Raw genomic sequence first — 18,761 nt, 5'->3', positions numbered from 1 at the left:
ATTAATGAATTGGGAAGTAGACAAAAGAGAAAAATAAACAAATCCAAAGTTGGCTCTTCTGAAAACAAAACCAACAAACCTTTAGCTAAACTGATCAAGATCAAGATCAGCTAAACTGATCAAGAAAAATTCAAGAATGAAAGAGGAGACAACACTACTTACTTTAAATGGGGGTAGGAAATCATAAGAGAATATTATAAACAACTATATGCCATGGAAATAGATAGCTTAGATGAAATGGACAAATTCCTAGAAAGACGTAAACTACCAAAACTGACTCAAGAAGATGAAGATAATCTGAATAGACCTAAATCAAGAGATTAAATTAGTGCTATTTTTATTTCCCAGAGATTAAATTAGTGCTATTTTTATTTCCCATAGAAAAGCCAGTTCTCATATAGCTTCACTGGAGAATTCTGAAGAATTCTAAACATTGAAAGAATTAGCACCAGTCTTACACAAACTTTTCCAAAAATGGATAAAGAGGAAACACTTCCAACTCATTCTCTGAGACTAATATTACCTGAAATTAGAACCAGACAAAGGCATTATAAAAAAAAATTACAGCACATATTCCCTGTAAACGTATAGGTGCACAGCATCCTCAACTAGCAAACAAAATCCAAGAATATATAAGAAGGATTCATGACCAAGTGGAATTTACCCTAAGAATGAAACCTTAATTCAGTGTAGTAAAACATATAAAAGCCAAACTCCACACAGTCATCTCAGTAGACACAGAAAAAGCATTTGACAAAATCTCATGCCATTTTATGATTAAAAAACACTCAGCATTTCAGAACTTTCTCAATCTTATAATTGGCATCTATGAAAAAGCTAATGTTATGCAAGCACATTTCATACAGAATGAGTCACATGGTAAAATGAAAATATTTTGAATAGACTGAGTTAAGTAAATATATAATTTAAAAATTTTATACCTATTTTTACTGTATATAAAATCTTTCTGGCTCCCAGAAAGATTTAAGTCATATTTGTGGGGTGTATCTTACTTCTGTTAGATGCTACAGTTGTAGATCAGGGCTTCCAGGTTCAGCAAATATAGGTCCTCTGCTTTGCCCTGTAGGGATTGGATGATGGACAAATGAAGGTGGACTGGGGGGGTTGAGTGTGACAAAGGAATGTACCAGATATAGGCTTTCTGTGAGGTCAGCAGCTTTGTTTTAGTGACAGCTTAGGGAGGGCAGACATACACTTGATAATTATCCATTCATGAGATGAGTGTTGAGGATGCTAAAAGAGGTGCAAAAAGACTGAGGAATTGTAGTTGCCATTTGAGTTTGTCGTTGTCAAGTTTTTTGACAATGTGAGGCAAAATCTTTTCCTTAATAGTTTTTTTTATAGTTAGGGTGTGTGTGTGTGTGTGTGTGTGTGTGTGTGTGTGTGTGTGTACGCGCGCATGTGTTTATTTAACGTAAAACCATTTAGTACTAAAAAATTGACATCTAACTAAAAAACTTTTAACTGATCTTATCAAAACCTTTCTCCTATTCTACAGATTGTTTCTTCGCTCTCGTTTGCTTTGCTGTTTGTTTGCTTTGCTTTTCTTCAACTTTAATTTAATCCCATGTGTTATCGCCCATTTTTTGGTTTTGCCACTCATTTTGGAGTCATATCCAAAAAATTTTCAGTCAGACCAAAGCCCCATGTTTTCTTCTAGTAATTTCATAGTTTCAAGTCTTATACTTAAGTCTTTAATCCATTTGGAGTTGATTTTTGTAGATGTTGAGAGATAAGGGTCTGGTTTTATTCTGCATGTGAATGTACAGTTTCCCAACACTATTAATTGAAGAGACTCTTCTCTTCCCAATATGTTGACACCTTTCTAGAAAATCATTTGGCTGAATGTTCTCAAGTTGATCTCATAGAAGTAGAAAGTGGAATTATGGCTGCCAAAGGCTGGGAAGAGTGGCCCTGGGGTGTGTGTGTGTGTGTGTGTGTGTGTGTGTGTGTGTGTGTGTGTAAAGGAGAGGTTGGTTAATAGGGTACAAAATTACATTTAGATAGGAGAAATAAGTCCTAGTGCATTATAGTACAGTGTATGTTAATAATTTTGAGGTGGCAGGTATGCTAGTTACTCAGATTTGATCATAACATATGCATCTAAAATATAACTACCTCATAAATATAAATACATATATAATTATTAAAAAAAACAACCCTTTCTGTGCACTGAGTTTAACCCAGTAGCTGGATTAAGATTTAGTTGGAGCTGGGCGTGGTGGCTTACATTTATAATCCCAGTATTCGGGAGGCTGAGACCGGAGGATCACGGTTCGCAGATCACAGTCTCAGCTACTTAGTGAGGCCCTCTGCAACTCAGTGAGACCCTGTTTCAAAATAAAGAATAAAAAATTGGGCAGGGGTTGTAGCTTGGAGGTCAAAAGCCTCTGGGTTCCATCCCCAGATCAGGGAAAAAAAAAAAAAAAGATTTAATTGGTAGAGCAAATGCGTAATTCCCTTTACTCCTTAGCCTTTCTAGACCTTATCTGTATCTTCTCTCATAAGGTTTCATATTTTAGAGCCAGGCATGGTGGCGCATACTTGTAATCCCTGCGCTTGGGAGGCTGATACAGGAGGATCACACAGGTTCGAAGCCAGTCTCAGCTACTTAGGCTCTCAGTAACTTGGTGAGACCCTGTCTCTAAATAAAATATAAAATAGATCTGGGAGTATAGCCTGGAGGTAGAAAACCTCTGGGTTCCACCCCCAGTACCACCAAGATTTCATATTTTACATATTTCTTCTTAGCAGTTTTTATATTTATAGTCTCCATTTTTATGATTATTTGATTTTTAAAATATATCTTTTCCATGGAGTTTCCTTTAGCTCCCTAAGGGCAAGGTTTGAGTCTGTTTTTACTTGTCAATAGTTGATGAGTTAATAAAGTAGAAGAAACTAATTCTGAAATATATTTTTCAGTAAAGAGAGGCAAAACAACCTGAGGATAGTGTCTCACTTGGAATTCTGTGTTGAAAGATGCATTCCAAGAGCAAATTGTTTTGTCTGCACAAAGTGAGAAAAGATTATTTTTCCTCCACTAAATAGACATTTCAGAGTTATCTACGTTTGTAGAGAACATTGACATTTGCAGCATAACACATTAATGTCAGGATGGATTTATTTGTAGTTTGCAATTCCAAAAGTCCCTATAGGTTAACATTTTAGGCTAATCCCCTGGACTTGCTCTTCTTTGTGGGAAAACTAAAACACTACTTCCCTAGGAGAGTTATTAGAAATTTATTTTTTAGACTTTTGGTACTTAAAATTTTAAACTATTTTAGGCCCTGGAAGAATGAGAAAGCTGAAGTAGAATTGTAAGGATCACTAAATCCAAAGCTTTTTTATTAAAAAAAAGAAACAAAAAGTCAACAATAATACTCAAGTTAAAGTTGAAACATCTACCTCTGTAGTGAAGTAAGATAAAGTGATACATTGCTAACATAGAGGGGGGTATCACCTTTTCTAGGCCTTCAAATATGAAGATATGTGACAGGGTTGTGGGGCTGAGAATCAGCAGGGAGAAAGGAGAGGAAGCCACAGCTTGTTATTTTGAAAAAGCGTTCAAGAGTGCTAAATTTTATCCTTTACATTTTAATCTAGAAATAATTTGTAGAAAGAAAAGTCTTAGAAGATTCTTAAAATTGAAGCTGTATGGTTCCATTTTTATAACATTCCCAAATGGCAAACTTATATTACTGGAAAATAGATTAGCAGTGGTCCGAGTTGAGGGTTGGAGCAGAGAAGGTCTTACCAGTTTTGCTTCATATGTTTTGAAGCTTACTGTTTTGTACATAAACATTTAGGAGTGTTATGTCCTCTTCTATCATTATAAATGAATTTTCTACCAATATAAAATGACTTTTATCTGTAATATTCTATTATAAAAATAGCCAATTAATCTTTCATTTGATCGGTGTTAGTACAATATTTCTTCCTTTGTTTTACTTTTATTATAGTTATGTCTATAGCATGTTTCTATCTTGATTTTCATTGCTTTTTTCTGCCTCTATTTGGGATATTTTAATGGGATCTAGACCATTTAGTGGGGTGTGGGCCATTCATGTTGGATGTGTCTGCTGGTGTGGTTGGGGTTGAGCCCATCATGCTCTCTGTTTCCTGTTCATCTCATCTGTTCTTTGTACTTTTTTTTTTATTCTTTCTGCTTCCTTTTGGATTACATAAGTTTTTTTTTCTTTTACAATTCTATTTCATCTATTTTTTTTTTTAAGTGACGGCATTTTTGTTTAGTAGTTTTAGTGACTGCTTTAGAGTTTACTATACACATATTTAAATGATCACATACCTTCAAGTGATGTATCACCTCAACACAATATAAGAAACTTAGGATAGTTCCCTTACATTTCTCCCCTCCTGGCCTATATGCTACAGTTGTCACATGTTTTCTTTATACAAATGTTATAAACTCTAAACTGTTATATTTGTTTAAATAATCGATGATCTTGAATGACATTTAAATAGCAAGAAAAACTTATTTATTTACCCCTGCAGTTACCATACCTGTGTTCCTTTGTTTGGATTCATATTTTCATCTGGTATCATATTACTCCTGCCAGAAAGACTTCTTGTAGCATTCCTTGTCTGTGGGAATGTTGCTGATTATATCTTTCAGTTCTTGTATATCTGAAAAAAGTCTGTTTTCCACCTTTATTTTTCAAGGGTAGTTTCTCTGGAATTACAATATTTTCTTTTAGGACTTTACATTTGTTCCTCTGTTATGAAAAATTGAGTTGGAAATTTTAGGAAGGAAAGTAAGTAACATGAATAACAAAGCAAACCTCTTAATTTTACAAACTCACCATTTATTTTCAGAATATTTAAAAGATGCTTCAAGGAAGAAAGGTGGCCTTATGTTTGTAAAATTGGTTAACCCTTGTTCAGGTAAGATTCCTCCCCTTCCCTCCTCCCCTCCCCTCCCTTCCCTTTTCCCTCTCTTCCCCTCCCCTCCTTTTCTCTCCTCTCCTCTTCTCCTCTCTCCTCCTTTCATGATAGCTTTGAACTTTGTGCCTGTTATATTCTTATTTGCCTGTATGTCTTCTTTCAAAATAGCTTTTAAAGTTAAGATGGTATCATGAGGGGACAAAAGCAAGCTGATAACATTACTAGTTGTTCCAGAAAATTTGACCTAAACAACAAAAAGGTTTTTTTTCTACTTGTAATTTTAACCCCTAGAACTTTTAAGTCATCAGAAACGTTGGCAAAACAAAAAAGTAGCATGTTCGAGTTCTCTCTCAAAACAGAGGAATTTTCTTTGGCTTTCTTAAACCAGTTTTTCTTAGAGTAGTTACCCAATGTTAGCCTGCATTTATATTCATTTTATGTTATAAAGTAAAATAAACAAGCAGAGTAAAAAAGCAGAAAGCTTTTACTTGACATGCCAAGATTTTGATTAGTTTCATTTTTAGCTGTACTTTCCTTATTTTGTCCTGACCAAAACAGTACATATTTTCCTTGTCAGGGATGATTTCTTTTTTAATTAAAACATTATATATTGAAGAGCTTCATATTTTATTGGAAGATAAATTTATTTAACTTTATATTTAGTATGTTTTCAGTTTTATCTTCTAATTTTTAGGCAAAAATATTAAAATGTATTCTTGACCTAGGTAGTGACTTTGGTGATACCATTTAGCTTTATCTGAAATTATTTTTCCACTTAATTACAAAGTTTTGTTTTAGTAGACACCTAATCCTTAGCAGACCAGAACAGTCTCCTGGTGACTATAATACTTAATGTAAAGATTAGGGAGAGTGGAGAGTTAGTTCCTCATAGAGAGATTTGTCAATAGAAGCAATGAAAAAGGGGGGAAAATCCTGATTTCCTTGTGTGTTATATTCTTCAAAATGAAATTGTTTGTAATTGGTCCACTGTGTTACTTAGAACTCTTAATTATGCATAAGCCTAAGTTGAGGTGAGAAATATTTCTTGAGGTGGAATTTTTGGTTGCAGTTCTAAGATGTTCTAAAGTGTTTAACAAAAATATAGGTACAAAAGCCACCTTCATCTAAATGTCCCTAGACAACAGAGGAACTTTTTTTAGATTTACTATGCTGGCAATGAAAAAACAAGGGCTAACATTTGTTGAACACAGACTGTGTTTTAGGAAAATTACATGTATCCTATTTTTTCAATTCTTATTAAGCCCCTGAGGTAGGTTCAATATTGCCCAATTCTATAGATGTGGAAGGAGAGGCACAAAAATGTTTATGTAACTTTCCCAAGGATCTAGCATGTGGTGGAGACAAGTTCAAACTCAGAGTTCTTGATTCCAGAGATTGTGCTCTGATTGGAAAAAAAAAAATGTTTCTTTCATTACTTGAACTCAAACATACAGAAGTACACAGGCCTTCCTCATCCCTTAAAAGACAAAACCAGAAAAACCATCCATCTCTGCAGGGCTTTCCCCACCCCGATGGCCAGAAGTATGTCCTGTCTTTCTCACTTGCATGGACCTGCAGTGTCAGGGTCCTGGCCCCTGCCTTAGTCCCTCCTTGCCTGTGGGGAGCGGCACGCTGCCCAGGAGATGGGACTTGCCTGCCCTCTTGGGCCATCTGGCTGGGACACTGGGGTCTGGTAGTTGGGGCATGGTTTTTCTCCTCGAGCTGATGCTGTATGTCTTTGTAGCAGTGAAGATAAATGACCTGCACTTTCTGCTTTTTTGGTTTAAATTCAGTGAAGATTAGAGAGCTGGAAAATAGGCCTGTGCATATAATCGCTGTAAGTTTTTCTTGGAGTCAGTTTGAATAGAGTATATCTACGTATGTTTATGTTCATATTAGGAACATTCCTCAGATCTATTGAATAGTCTTTTGATGTGTGTGAGTGTGTGTGTGTGAGAGAGAAAACTTACAAATAAAAAACAGATTTGTTTTACAGGGGAAGGAGCCATTTACTTGTTCAATATGTGTCTACAGCAGCTGTTTGAAATCAAAGTTTTCAAGGAAAAACATCATTCTTGGTTTATAAACGAATCAGTTCAGTCAGGTGAGTGACTAACATGTAGATTCCCGTTAACTAATCACATACTCTAGCTTTCCTGTCCTTCACAACCAGGGTTCCACAACACCGGGGTTCCAACCCCTTGAAGATTCTCCAACTTCAAACTATAGCACCTGCTGTGTACACACACGCTTGCACGCGAGCACGCGCGCACACACACACACACACACACACACACACACACACACCATCAAAGTTCCAGATTCAGAGGGGAGGGTACCAAGAGCGTGTACTGCCTGGGCTGTTGGGGCCGGGCTGTGGCCGGGCCTGGGAGGTGATCTGCATCCCTCTGCCCACTCTCACTGTCTCCTAAAGGGCTCTCTGTTTCTCCCTATGCCGCCTTCACTTCTCTTGTTCACCATTTAGTGCTAAGATACAGAGGCTGTTCTGCCGACCTTCTGAGACTTTGCAGAAGGGCCCATTGCTTGTGATAAGTTTTATATACCTAAGAAATTTGAAGCGGTTTTCAGTCACCAAAATGTACTGGTAGTTTGTATATAGCCTAGTGGGTGGGAAATACATATTCCATTTGTTTAGAATATATTTCCATGTTAATATGGTTATTCATTTGGCAATATGAGAATTTTAACTTCTAATGTAACACACAGAAATATCCAGAAGAAAACTAGAAATATTGAGAGGTAGTAACTGGTCATCTGTCCTGGACTGTCTCAGTTGGCACTTACTATTTTTCTTTCTTCCATTTTTTTTTTTTTTTTATTGGTGCACTGTATTCATACATCATGGTGGGATACAAACTTTTGTAGACATACATGCACACATCGCCAGTCAGCCCCCACCTGATCCCCACCCCATTCTGTCCCCATCCCTCCTTCCCATGCTTGGCTTAGTGGTTGACATCTAGTATTATAGCAATTTATCCAAAATTAAAAATGATAATCTCACATAACAGTTTCATTTGTCTGATACCAAGCTTTTGATGACTTAAAGATAACATTTCAATATTTCTTTTTGCTTTCTTTCTTACCAGAGAATATTTTTTTTCTATTTTTTAAGGTGAAACTATCATATATTTATATATTTATTTTTCAGGAAAAAAAATATATCCTAATATGGAATATGGACTCTAGATACCCAAAACGATCTTGAAAAAGAACAAAGCTAGAAGATATATATTTTCTGATTTCAAACCATATAAAGCTACAATATTTGAAACAGTGTAGTACTGTTCTAAAGGCAGATCTATAAACCATTGGAGTTAAATAAAAGCCTAGAGCTAAATTCTTCCCTATATTGTCAAGTTATTTTTGACAAGGTTTCCACGAACATTTGGTGGTGGAAATAATAATCTTTTAACTAAATATTGTTGAAAAATAATAATTACATGGAAAAGAATAAAATTGGACCCTTACCTAATCCCATATACAAATATTTACTCAAAATATATAAAAGACCTAAATATAAATATTAAGACTATAAACTTTTAGAAGAAAATCTGGGTCATAAAACCTCACAACATTGAGATTGGCAGTGATTTCTTGGATATGATTTCTATGGCACAGGCAACAGAAGAGTATACAAACTCCCTAAAAAAATAAAAAAAAATATTGTATATCCATAGACAATGTAAACAGAGTTAAAAGTTACTAATAGAATGGGATAAAATATTTCCAAATGCTTTATCTGAAGGTATATTAATATTCCAACTAGACATCCTAAAAATTAACAAGAATAAAGGCAAACAATACAATTTAGAGATAAGTAAAAGACTAACATAAATAATGAATCTCCACAGATAACCAATCTTAGTTGTCTGTTGGATGGAAAGTCTTGTTTCTCTGGTTCTGGTGTGTGTTACCTATTTCTTCTTTGTAGTTCATCTCTTTGAGTATTTTCTCTAGTGCTGGTTTTGAAGACATAAATTCCTTCAGTTTCTGTTTGTCATGGAAGCTTCTTATTTTTCCATCTAATTTGATAGAAAGTTTTGCTGGGTAGGAAATTTTTGGCTGGAAGTTGTTTTCTTTCAGAGTTTGGAATATGTTACTCCAAGCCCTTCTGGCTCTCCTGACTTGGTTTGGGAAGTCTGGAGTGATTCTAATTGGTTTGCCTCTGAATGTCACTTGGCCCTTTGCTTTTGTTGCCTTTAAGATTCTCTGCTTGGCTTCCACATTGGTCATTTTGACAATTATGTGGCGTGGGGATCCTCTTCTCTGATCCTGTCTAAAGGGAGTCCTATAAGTTTCCTGGACCTGTGTATCGACCTCCTGCTCTATGTTTGGAAATTTTTCTGCTATTACTTCCTTGAAGAGATTGTTGATCCCTTTGGTTTCACTTTCTTTTCCCTCCTCTATTCCAATTATTCTTAGGTTAGCTCTCTTAAAATGGGCCCATATTTCTTCAATGTCAGATTCCTGCTGTCGGATATTTTTTTCTAGATTAGAAACTATGCGTTCATTCTTGGATTGCTCATCTTCTAAGAGCGAGATTCTATTCTCCATGTGGTCTAATCGGTTGTTTGTGCTTTGAATTGAGGCCTTTACTTCATTAATTGCATCCTTTATCTCTTTTTGGCTCTCTCTGAGTTCTTTTCGAAGCACCTCTATTATTTCTACAGTTATTTTCCTGATTTGATCATCTAGAAATCTCTGATTTTCTGTTTTATCGGGTTCTGATGTTGTGGGGTTGTGGGCATTCATTGCTCCATTGTTATTCCTCTTTCCCATGATTTTGGAAGTTTGTGCCTTCTCTGGGTTCTTCCCTTGAGTCACTATGACTTCACTTAAGGTCCTCTGGATCTCGAGTCTGTAGTATCTCAGACCCCACTACTCCTTTACTGGGTTGTATCACAGAGTCTCCGACCCAGGGAGTCGATAGAGGCTGCTTTAGACTATGGGGGGTGCCAGGTTGCACGTTCTCCTATGGTGTGATATCTCTGCCACCACCACTCCCCCAATGGGTCAAGTCCCAAGGAGTACAGTACTGGGATTTCTCCTCTGTGGCCCGCAATTTGACTCACTGTTGTTGAGTACGCAGATGGAGCTGTACTGGACTTGGTGAATTCGCTGCTGCTGCCGCCGGTGGCAATATGGCGCCGCTGCTACGCCCTCTGCTGTGAGGCTGGTATATTTCTTCTTGGTTTTGAGTTCCACTCTGAGTCCCTGCAGCGTGTGCTGAGCTCAGCCACTAGGAGCTTTAGATGCTCCCTGCGCCGAAAGATCCCGCCTGGCTGTTCCGCAGCGGCTCACCTCGGCTTGCTGTAGCCATCTGGTGAATTCGCCGCTGCCGCCAGCAGTAAAGCGCTGTTGCTGTGTCCTCGGGCGTGAGGCCGGTGTATCTCCTCTGTGGCTCTGAGCTCTGTTCTCAGTCCGCTTTCTCTCTGGAGCCTGGTGATTTTTTTGTTTCTCTGGTGATGGTGTTTTCTGGCTATGAAAGGCGCTGATTTTGTGGTAATGGAGATTGGTTGTTAGCGGGGCTCTTAAGCCCCGCTTTTCTCGGTTGCCATCTTCCCGGAAGTCTCTTCCTTTTTTTTTTTTTAACAGACTTTTTTTTAGTGCAATTTTAGGTTCACATCAAAGGTTTTTGCTTTTTTTCACCATTGTCTTTTTAAACTTAATCCTAAAGAAAGAGCCATATTTAAGAATGGCCATCAAAATGCTATTAGATTTAGAAACCTGTTCTTAATTCCTGCTTATAATGAACACCTCATATAAAGAGCTTAGAGCTTCTGATAGGTTATTTTTATGAACTTTTACATTTTCAAAATATTGAGTGGTGTCATAAGACGACTTTCTTAAAATGTTTTTGCTTACTATGAAGTGAATATATGCACACATAGTTATGTGGATGAATATGAGGTATTTAAGAAGTGGACTCCTATATATATTCGTACACAAACACAGACACAAAATTTAGGGTTAGAAGGTAGGTTGCTCAGTTAGAGAATAAAAGTAAGTACATGTGTTTTCTGAAACCAAAGTGAAAAGTTTGTGTAAAGGCAAATGAACTATTTATTGTTTTATTTAATGAAAATACCTCTTCTGGTTCAGCATTGTGGAAGGAAGGCTTAGGTTCCTTGGAGGGGAGTTGAACAGAGGCAAGAGAGGTGGGAACTGTTTTTGTGATTGCCTTACCTTTCACTTTGCAAAGTAGTTTTTAGTTTGCTTAAGCTTCGTGCCTCCCTCTTGCCTCTCCTGAGGTAATGAAGTGCTGGTGAGCTTTGTGTCTCTGGTACTTCAGAGCTGTGAGCCCCAGGCCCTGGAAGAACCTTTGTCCCAGAGAATGACAGTGCCTTCCCAAGGCTTCATTCTCTTTCCTTGGCTTAATTCTAGGAAATTACTTTTCACTGTAGTTTTAGGGATAGACTTATTTAGGTTTCCCAGAGTTTACCTGGTTCATAGTCCCTGTGTTTCCTCTTCATACACACTTTTTGGGGGAAGGAGGAGGCTCTATAAAAAAAATTTCTTTTAAAAACAGAAAGGTCAATTTAAAATTGGAGTTAAGTATCTTAGCTCTCCTCTGCACAAGGGATTTTGAAGCTCTTTGGAATAAAATTTCATGGTGCATTTTCTGCCTTTTGAAGAGATATTGGATGATCATGAAAGCATTGAGATTTAGTCAGGTGTGCTGGCACATGCTTGTAATCATAGTGCTTGGGAGGCTGAGACAGGAGGATCACCGGTTCAAGGCCAGCCTCAGCAACTTAGACCCTGTGTCAAAATAAAAGAATAAAATAGGGCTGAGGTTGTAGTTCACAGTTAGAATGCCCCTAGGTTCAATCTCTGGTACCACAAAAAAAAAAAAAAAAAGAAGAAGAAGAAAAGAAGAGAAATAAAAGGAAAAGAATCAAGATTTATGATAGAAGCCTATAAAGACAGTAAGACTAGGCACATATGTGATTTGAAGAAAACGACGACATTCACATTAGGGCAGTTCTTGCCACTTGTTAACCTAATGAACAGAATGGCAAGCTAGCGCCGGTGCTACCAAAGAAATAGATGTCTTTGGCCTGTATAAGAACTTTCTTTCTTTTTCTTTCTTTTTTTTATTTTGGTGGTACTGGGGGTGGAACCCAGGGGCTTTTCTACCTCCGGGCTATACTCCCAGACCTATTTTATACTTTATTTGGAAACAGGGTCTCACTAAGTTGCTGAGAGCCTCACTCAGTAGCTGAGCCTGGCTCTGAACCTGTGCCATCCTCCTGTCTCAGCCTCCCAGGCGCTGAGATTACAAGTGTGCGCCACCACGCCCCACTAAGAATTTTCAAATAAGGATTTCATGTGTGGCTTTCAACAAATTGTTTTCATATTGAGATTGAGATAAATAACCAAGTTACCTTTGTAAGATAACTAGTTCTCTTTGTTCTTTTTAATCTGTAGGCGGTCTTCTCCACTTTGCCACACCCGTGGACCCTCTGTTTTTGCTTCTCCACTACCTCATAAAGGCCAACAAGGAGGTGAGTTTTCCAGTTTGGGACATTTACAGTGAGAGAACAGAGTAGGCTGATATGCTTGCTCTCCCTCTCTTCGTTCCATTTCATGATCCAAAGATAGATTCCTACACTTATATTTAGTTTGGCTATTGTAGAAAACATGTATCATATGTGCTAATACAGGCCTCTGAGCAGCACTGCAGTGTTTCAGAAACATTTTGGCCTCATGATATATTTACACATAATTTTAAGGGTTCCAGGAGATTGTTTCTGTGGGTTCTAATTATCAATATTTACTGTGTTTGAAATTAAACTGAGAAAATTTTAAACAAGGTCATCACATGTTAACATAAATAACACATTTTTAAGGGAATAAAAAACTAATAAGGTGTTTGGCATTGTTCTATATTTTTGTAAATCTTTTTAATATCTGGCTTAATAGAAGGCAACTGGATTTTCATATCTGGTTGTTAATTCAGTTTTTCAATTTTGCTTTGGTGGAAATATATGAAAAATATACCACCTCACAGAGATGTAGTCAGAAAAGGGAGAGATAGTATAATAACCTTTAAGATAATTACAGACATTCTTTGAAACTACTTAGATAATCAACAAAGAATAGTTTCTTAAAGGTTAATCACGGCCGGGCATGGTGGCTCACGCTTGTAATCCCCGTGCTTGGGAGGCAGAGACAGGAGGATCGCGCAAGTTCGAAGCCAGCCGCACGCGCTGGCTTAGGAGACCCTGTTTCCAAATAAAAATGTAAAAATAGGTCTGGGAGTGTAGCCCAGAGGTAGAAGGGCTTCCAGGAACCCCAGTACCACCAAAAAAAAAAAAAAAAAAAAAGGTTAATCACAAAGTAGAATTGGAAACCTTGTCGACAAATTTTCATGCTCTTTTACTTTAAAATTCACCGGTCTATGTTGCATTTACCTTGGACCTTTTCACCTACATATGATTTTGTAGCATGTATTGATCATTTGGAAAATATTTTGTTCACGGAGTTTTTTAGATCTTCCACATGCTAACATATTTCATTTTCTGTGACAAACCCTTTTGTAAACATCATAGTTTTATTTTCACTTACAGAACACCTGAAACTGGTTAATTTATAAGGAAAAGAGGTTTGTTTTGGCTTGTGGCTCTGGAGGCTGGGAAGTCCAGGAGCATGGTGACATCGAGGGCCTCGCGCTGTTTTGGCTCGTGGTGGAAAACAAAGGGCAAGTAGTCTCCCTTGGAAGAGAGAACATGAGGGGTGAACTTGCAGTGGCTAACCCAGCCCTAGCAGAGTGGAAGCTCATTCATGTGAGAAAGGCATCAGTTCATTCACAAGAGCTCTACCTCCATGACCCAGAGAGCTCCCATGAGCCATAGTGGCAATCAGATTCCAACATGAGGTCCAGAAGAGAAAGACCATGTTCATGTGTTCATACAGTAGTAGTTATTACCATCATTGGTTTCATCAGAAAATGCTCAAAGTATTGATAAACTGTGATGGTGGGAGGCACAAGTTTTCCACAGTTGTAATTTTTTCTTGAAAGTTCAAATTTTTTCAAAGGTTACAAATGCTATCAACTTATTAGTACTGGCGTGCTTCATTCACATTCTGCTTAATACCCAAGTCTAAACTATATTCATTTGTAGTTGGTATTCAAGTAGTACCCATGAAAAAATGGCTACTTCTGTCCGCTCCCTGGACGCTCTTGCAAGAGTTTTTCCTTGGTCATGTCTTGGTGAGAGCAGGTACTAAGCTGATTTCACTTTCATTACACAGTGACTGCAGGACTTGTACACTTGCACACAGGAGTCAAGCTTTAAGTAAAATTAATTGTTTTTACTACTCAAAGATATTATCAAGTGAAACTGGCTTTTTTTTTTTTTTTTACTGCAAGTATATGGCAACAAAGAATACAGTGACTACTAGGACAGTTTGGTGTCATTGAACTATCAGTCTGCATACCAACACAGTGAAGATGCAAGTAGCATTGTAATATTAATATTATCATTGTTATTATTATTACTATTATTATTATCATCTTGTGTATATGATACTGGGGATTGAACCAAGGGCATTCTACCTCCAAGCTTTTCCTTATGTCCTATGTTAGTTTCACTGTTTCTGAGGGCTTCGCAAATTACTGAGGCTGCCCTCAAACTTGCAATTCTTCCACCTCTACCTCCCAGGTACTGGCAATTACAGGTATGCACCACCATGTTCAACTTTGATCCATTATTTTGGAAGTGTTTTTGAGCTTGGGATTCCCTGAAAGGGAATTGGGGACTCTCAGATATACATTGATTGCAGTTTAAAAACTTTAGTTAATAACCTCAAGGAGTAACTGTTACTTACACTGCTTAGAAGAATCTGGTTTTTTGAACTCTCATATTTGCATACAGTTTAAATATTTTGAGTTGATCTAATTTGAGCCTTAAACCAAATTCTTAAAAACTTCTAAGCCAGGTGTGGTGGCGCATGCTTGTAATCCCAGCATTTGGGAGGCTGAACCGGAGGTTCGTAGTTCGTGGCCAGCCTCAGCTACTTAGTGAGGCCCTTTGCAACTCAGTGAGACTGTTTCAAAAAAAAGAATAAGAAACAAAAAATAGGGGTGTCACTTGGAGGTAGAATGCCCCTGGGTTCCATCCCCAGTACCACAAAAAAAAAACCCTTCTATTTTGTAGGTAAGTCAATATTAAGTTATAAATATCAAATGTGATAAAACTGACCTAAAACTTAATGGATACTTTGTCTTGATGTAGCTTAGCTTCTTTAATTATCCTCCCTTTCCACTCTCCTCCTTTCCAGTGTGAATTAGTAAAGATTTAGTATTTAATCCCATTTTTTCTCATCTGGAAGCTACCATGATAACTATCATGATAAGGCACATAAGCAGTGAGGCTAAATACAGAAGTGGTTTTGGGCAAAACCAGGAAGCCTGGGAGAATTCAGGGAGGAAACTGGAAACTTTACATGTGGTGTTTTATAATCAACTCTCATATATGGTATTTTCAAGGATAAATTCACAGAGAAAGACACCAACCAGGCTCAGTACATGTACTATGTATATTCAGAGCATTCCATGGTCTGGGGGGATTAACCCTCACCCTGGCCTCTGGAAGCCTCTGGGGTGCTGTGTCGAGTTCACATTGACGGATGTAGAATGAAACAGGAATGCTGCTGTGGTGGAAGTGGGTTTTTATTTTAAACCATTGTACTTCCTCTTCTGGGGGACTAAAAATACACTTGAAAGTAACACATAAGGCATTTTGTTATTTCCTCCTTTCCTCTACATTTTAGATATGATCATTTTTTATTTAAAATAATGGTATACTCTTGAAATTTTACCTGTTCTTTTTTTTTAATCACAAGATTTATTTTAAAATCAATAAAAGTAGCAGGGCATGGTGGCACATTCCTTTAATCCCAGTACTTGGGAGACTGAAACAAGAATCACAGGGTTGAAGTCAGCCTCAGCAACTTGGGGAGGCCCTGTTTCTGAATGAATGAATGAATAAATAAATAAATAAATAAATAAAATGAGTTGGTGATGTAACTCAGAGGTAGAATGCCCCTGGGTTCAGTCCCTTACACCATCCAAAAAAAAGTTCTTGTTCTCTCTAGAAATTACAGTTGTTACTAACTTTATTCAAAGAAGGTTGCTTATTGAATTTCTTTTTTATGCACATGTAAAGAAAAAAGAATAAAACACTAATTATGAAACTTTTATATCATGTCTATATGGTAGGCCGTTACAAATAAGTATTGTTTTAGAGTAGTTAAATATTTAGGCCGGGCGTGGTGGCGCACGCTTGTAATCCCCGCGCTTGGGAGGCGGAGACAGGAGGATCGCGCAGGTTCGAAGCCAGCCGCGCGCGCTGGCTTAAGAGACCCTGTTTCTAAATAAAAATATAAAATAGATCTGGGAGTGTAGCCCGGAGGTAGAAGGGCTTCCAGGAACCCCAGTACCACCAAAAATAAATAAATAAATAAAAATAGAGCAGTTAAATATTTAAAATATTGGTTGATTATGAAACACTAGAGATTTAAAGTAGATATCTAAAGACAACAGACTTGGGAATCTGATTTGGAGGAAAATAAGAACATTAAAATCAAAGCATTTCTTGCCACTTGTCAACCTAACAAAGTATTAAAAGCTAACACATCTGCTACTGAATGAATGAGAATATTTCACCCCCAAAATCATACCATTGATCAAAAGACCTGTATCCCCAAATCAGGTGACTGAAGTCTTCATTTTGATAAATCTTACTGGCTTCTGTGATTAGCAAAGGGAAAAACTAAATCTAGCTGAAAAGACTAAGACTCTGAAATCTCAAGGTCTACACACTCTGCCTTTGGCAGCTGGGCCCCCAGACTTCCCTAACTGAGCCTGGTACAGCCTGTGTGCACCTTCATTTGACTTACTGCTCTAGCCATTTTCTTTTATTCTTGTCTAATTTTGGAGTCCTTGTCTGACTGCTCCAACAGGAATAGATTCATTTTCAATGTTTTGTTTTGGTTTTTTGGCTTTTCTCTCTTCGTCCCTCGCATGAAGATAAGGAGGTAGGTATAGTGTATATTCCAGGCCTGGTATGGGGAAGTGGGTATATGTTCCAGGCCTGGTCTGGGCTTCTTCCAGGCCTATCTGATGGTCTGAGGGTTAGTACTCCTTCTTTATGACACAGCTGGCTTCTTCTAAAATGGAATGGTTGGACCTGCTCTAGGCTGTCATCATCTTTGCAAGTTTCTGTGACTTCCTGTGCTTTTCTAGGATTTTGTTCCCATTTGATATGGTGGTGCCTATACCTCTGAGGTAGGTAGCATGCTGCTTGGGACCCTGGTGCTCATAATACCTTCTCAAAGGGAGCTAAGGTCAGCCCTAGAGCCCAGCCTGGTTTAGGTGCTCCTTAAATGGAGTAGAGGCTTAGAACCAACTTCAAAGGCCCTGCCAGGAGATAATGTCTCTTTCTCTTTCTTTGTGTGAGTTTATGAACTAGAATGCTTGCATTACTGATTAAAATGTTATTTTTTTCCAGGGAAAGTTTCAGCCTCTAGATCAGGTTGTGGTGGATGATATATTTCCAAATTGCATTTTGTTGCTGAAACTTCTGGAACTTGAGAAGTTACTTCGCCATGTGACAGAGGAGAAAGGTCAGTATTGTGTGTGGGCCTTTGATCAGGCTGCCGCTGATAGAAAGCTGGGCCCTTGTCTGAGAAGGGAGCACTGCAAGGATCATTGACTATAGCGCTCACTCGGTGCTGGTGGTGGGAAGAACTTTTGCTTGGCGTGTATCCTGCTTGTCGTGGCTCTTCCCATTTCGCATTGGATCACTCAGTCTTAGAACTACACCCAGAGACATCTGCCAGCCTCTTCCACAGGGCAGCAATCATGAGATGTGGCTTGAGTCTCAGTTTTTCGAGCTAGTTCTGTCACTTAAGTGCCTTCTGCTCCAGGTTTCTCCTTTGTTAAATTATGTAAAACTGTACATTATTCATTCAAGAAGCACTCATCAAGTACCTCCTGAGAAGAACATGCTGAATATAGCACCAGACTGGAGATAAATGAGACATTGTCTCGTCCCTCGCTGTGTTTTGAGTCTGATGGGAGCAGACAAGACCACACAGTAGAAGTGAGCCCTGTGTTTCCTGGGGATGCACAGGCTGGGCCTGAGTTGGGTGGGAAGCACAGGTGGCTAGTTACTGTCTTGTGTTCTGAGGAAATGACCTCTAAGTGGATTGTGAAGGATGAATCAGAGCCTTAGTATAGCAAAGGCCTGGATATGTGGAAAAGCTCATTAAGTTTAGGAAGTCTCAAGGAGTTCAGTGTAGCTGGAGTGTAGGTTGCTGGGGAGGCCTTCAGGCTGGTAAGGAATAGGGCAGGAATGCTAGGCAAGGCCCCAGATGGGGAGGGGCCTTCTGTGCTTTATAGTGTGGCCCAGTATGGTACTGGTCGTGAGTTGTTTGTTTGTTTGTTTGTTTTGCAGTACTGGGGATGGAACCCAGAAGTATTCTACCTCTGAGCTACACCCCAGCCTACTTTTTTATTCTTTATTTTAAAACGGTCTCACTGAGTTTCAAAGGGCCTCACTAAGTAGCTGAGGCTGGCCACGAACCCGTATCCTTCTGTCTCAGCCTCCCAAATGCTGGGATTACAAGTGCGCATCACCATGCCCAGCTTGCCTATGAGTTTTCACTGGGACAGAACTACAGTGTGGAGAATATACTGGAGAAGCCAAGGCCAGGTCCACCAGGTGGTTGCAATGATTTAGACAGAACATAATGGGGAAACTGAGCTTAAAAGATACAACTAGAAGGAAGCCACAGTATAGAAG

At 38.3% G+C, this 18,761-nt stretch overlaps 1 protein-coding gene across 1 annotated transcript in view; it reads left to right on the top strand.

The window, feature by feature from the left end:
- Positions 1-18,761, top strand: part of RNASEH2B (ribonuclease H2 subunit B) — a gene marked incomplete at both ends in the record, with an annotated part of 81,562 nt that overhangs the window by 21,639 nt on the left and 41,162 nt on the right. The window contains 4 exons of the mRNA XM_080689455.1: positions 4,855-4,923; positions 6,920-7,027; positions 12,379-12,455; positions 17,466-17,580. Coding sequence (XP_080545581.1) covers positions 4,855-4,923; positions 6,920-7,027; positions 12,379-12,455; positions 17,466-17,580 — 369 coding nt within the window. The remainder of the gene's footprint in view (positions 1-4,854; positions 4,924-6,919; positions 7,028-12,378; positions 12,456-17,465; positions 17,581-18,761) is intronic.

Source organism: Muscardinus avellanarius (genome assembly GCF_963383645.1).
Source record: "Muscardinus avellanarius genome assembly, chromosome: 2".
NCBI classification, from domain to species: Eukaryota; Metazoa; Chordata; class Mammalia; order Rodentia; family Gliridae; genus Muscardinus; species Muscardinus avellanarius.
Note: the sequence above shows the minus strand (reverse complement) of the source record. Positions and strands in the feature narration are given on the sequence as shown.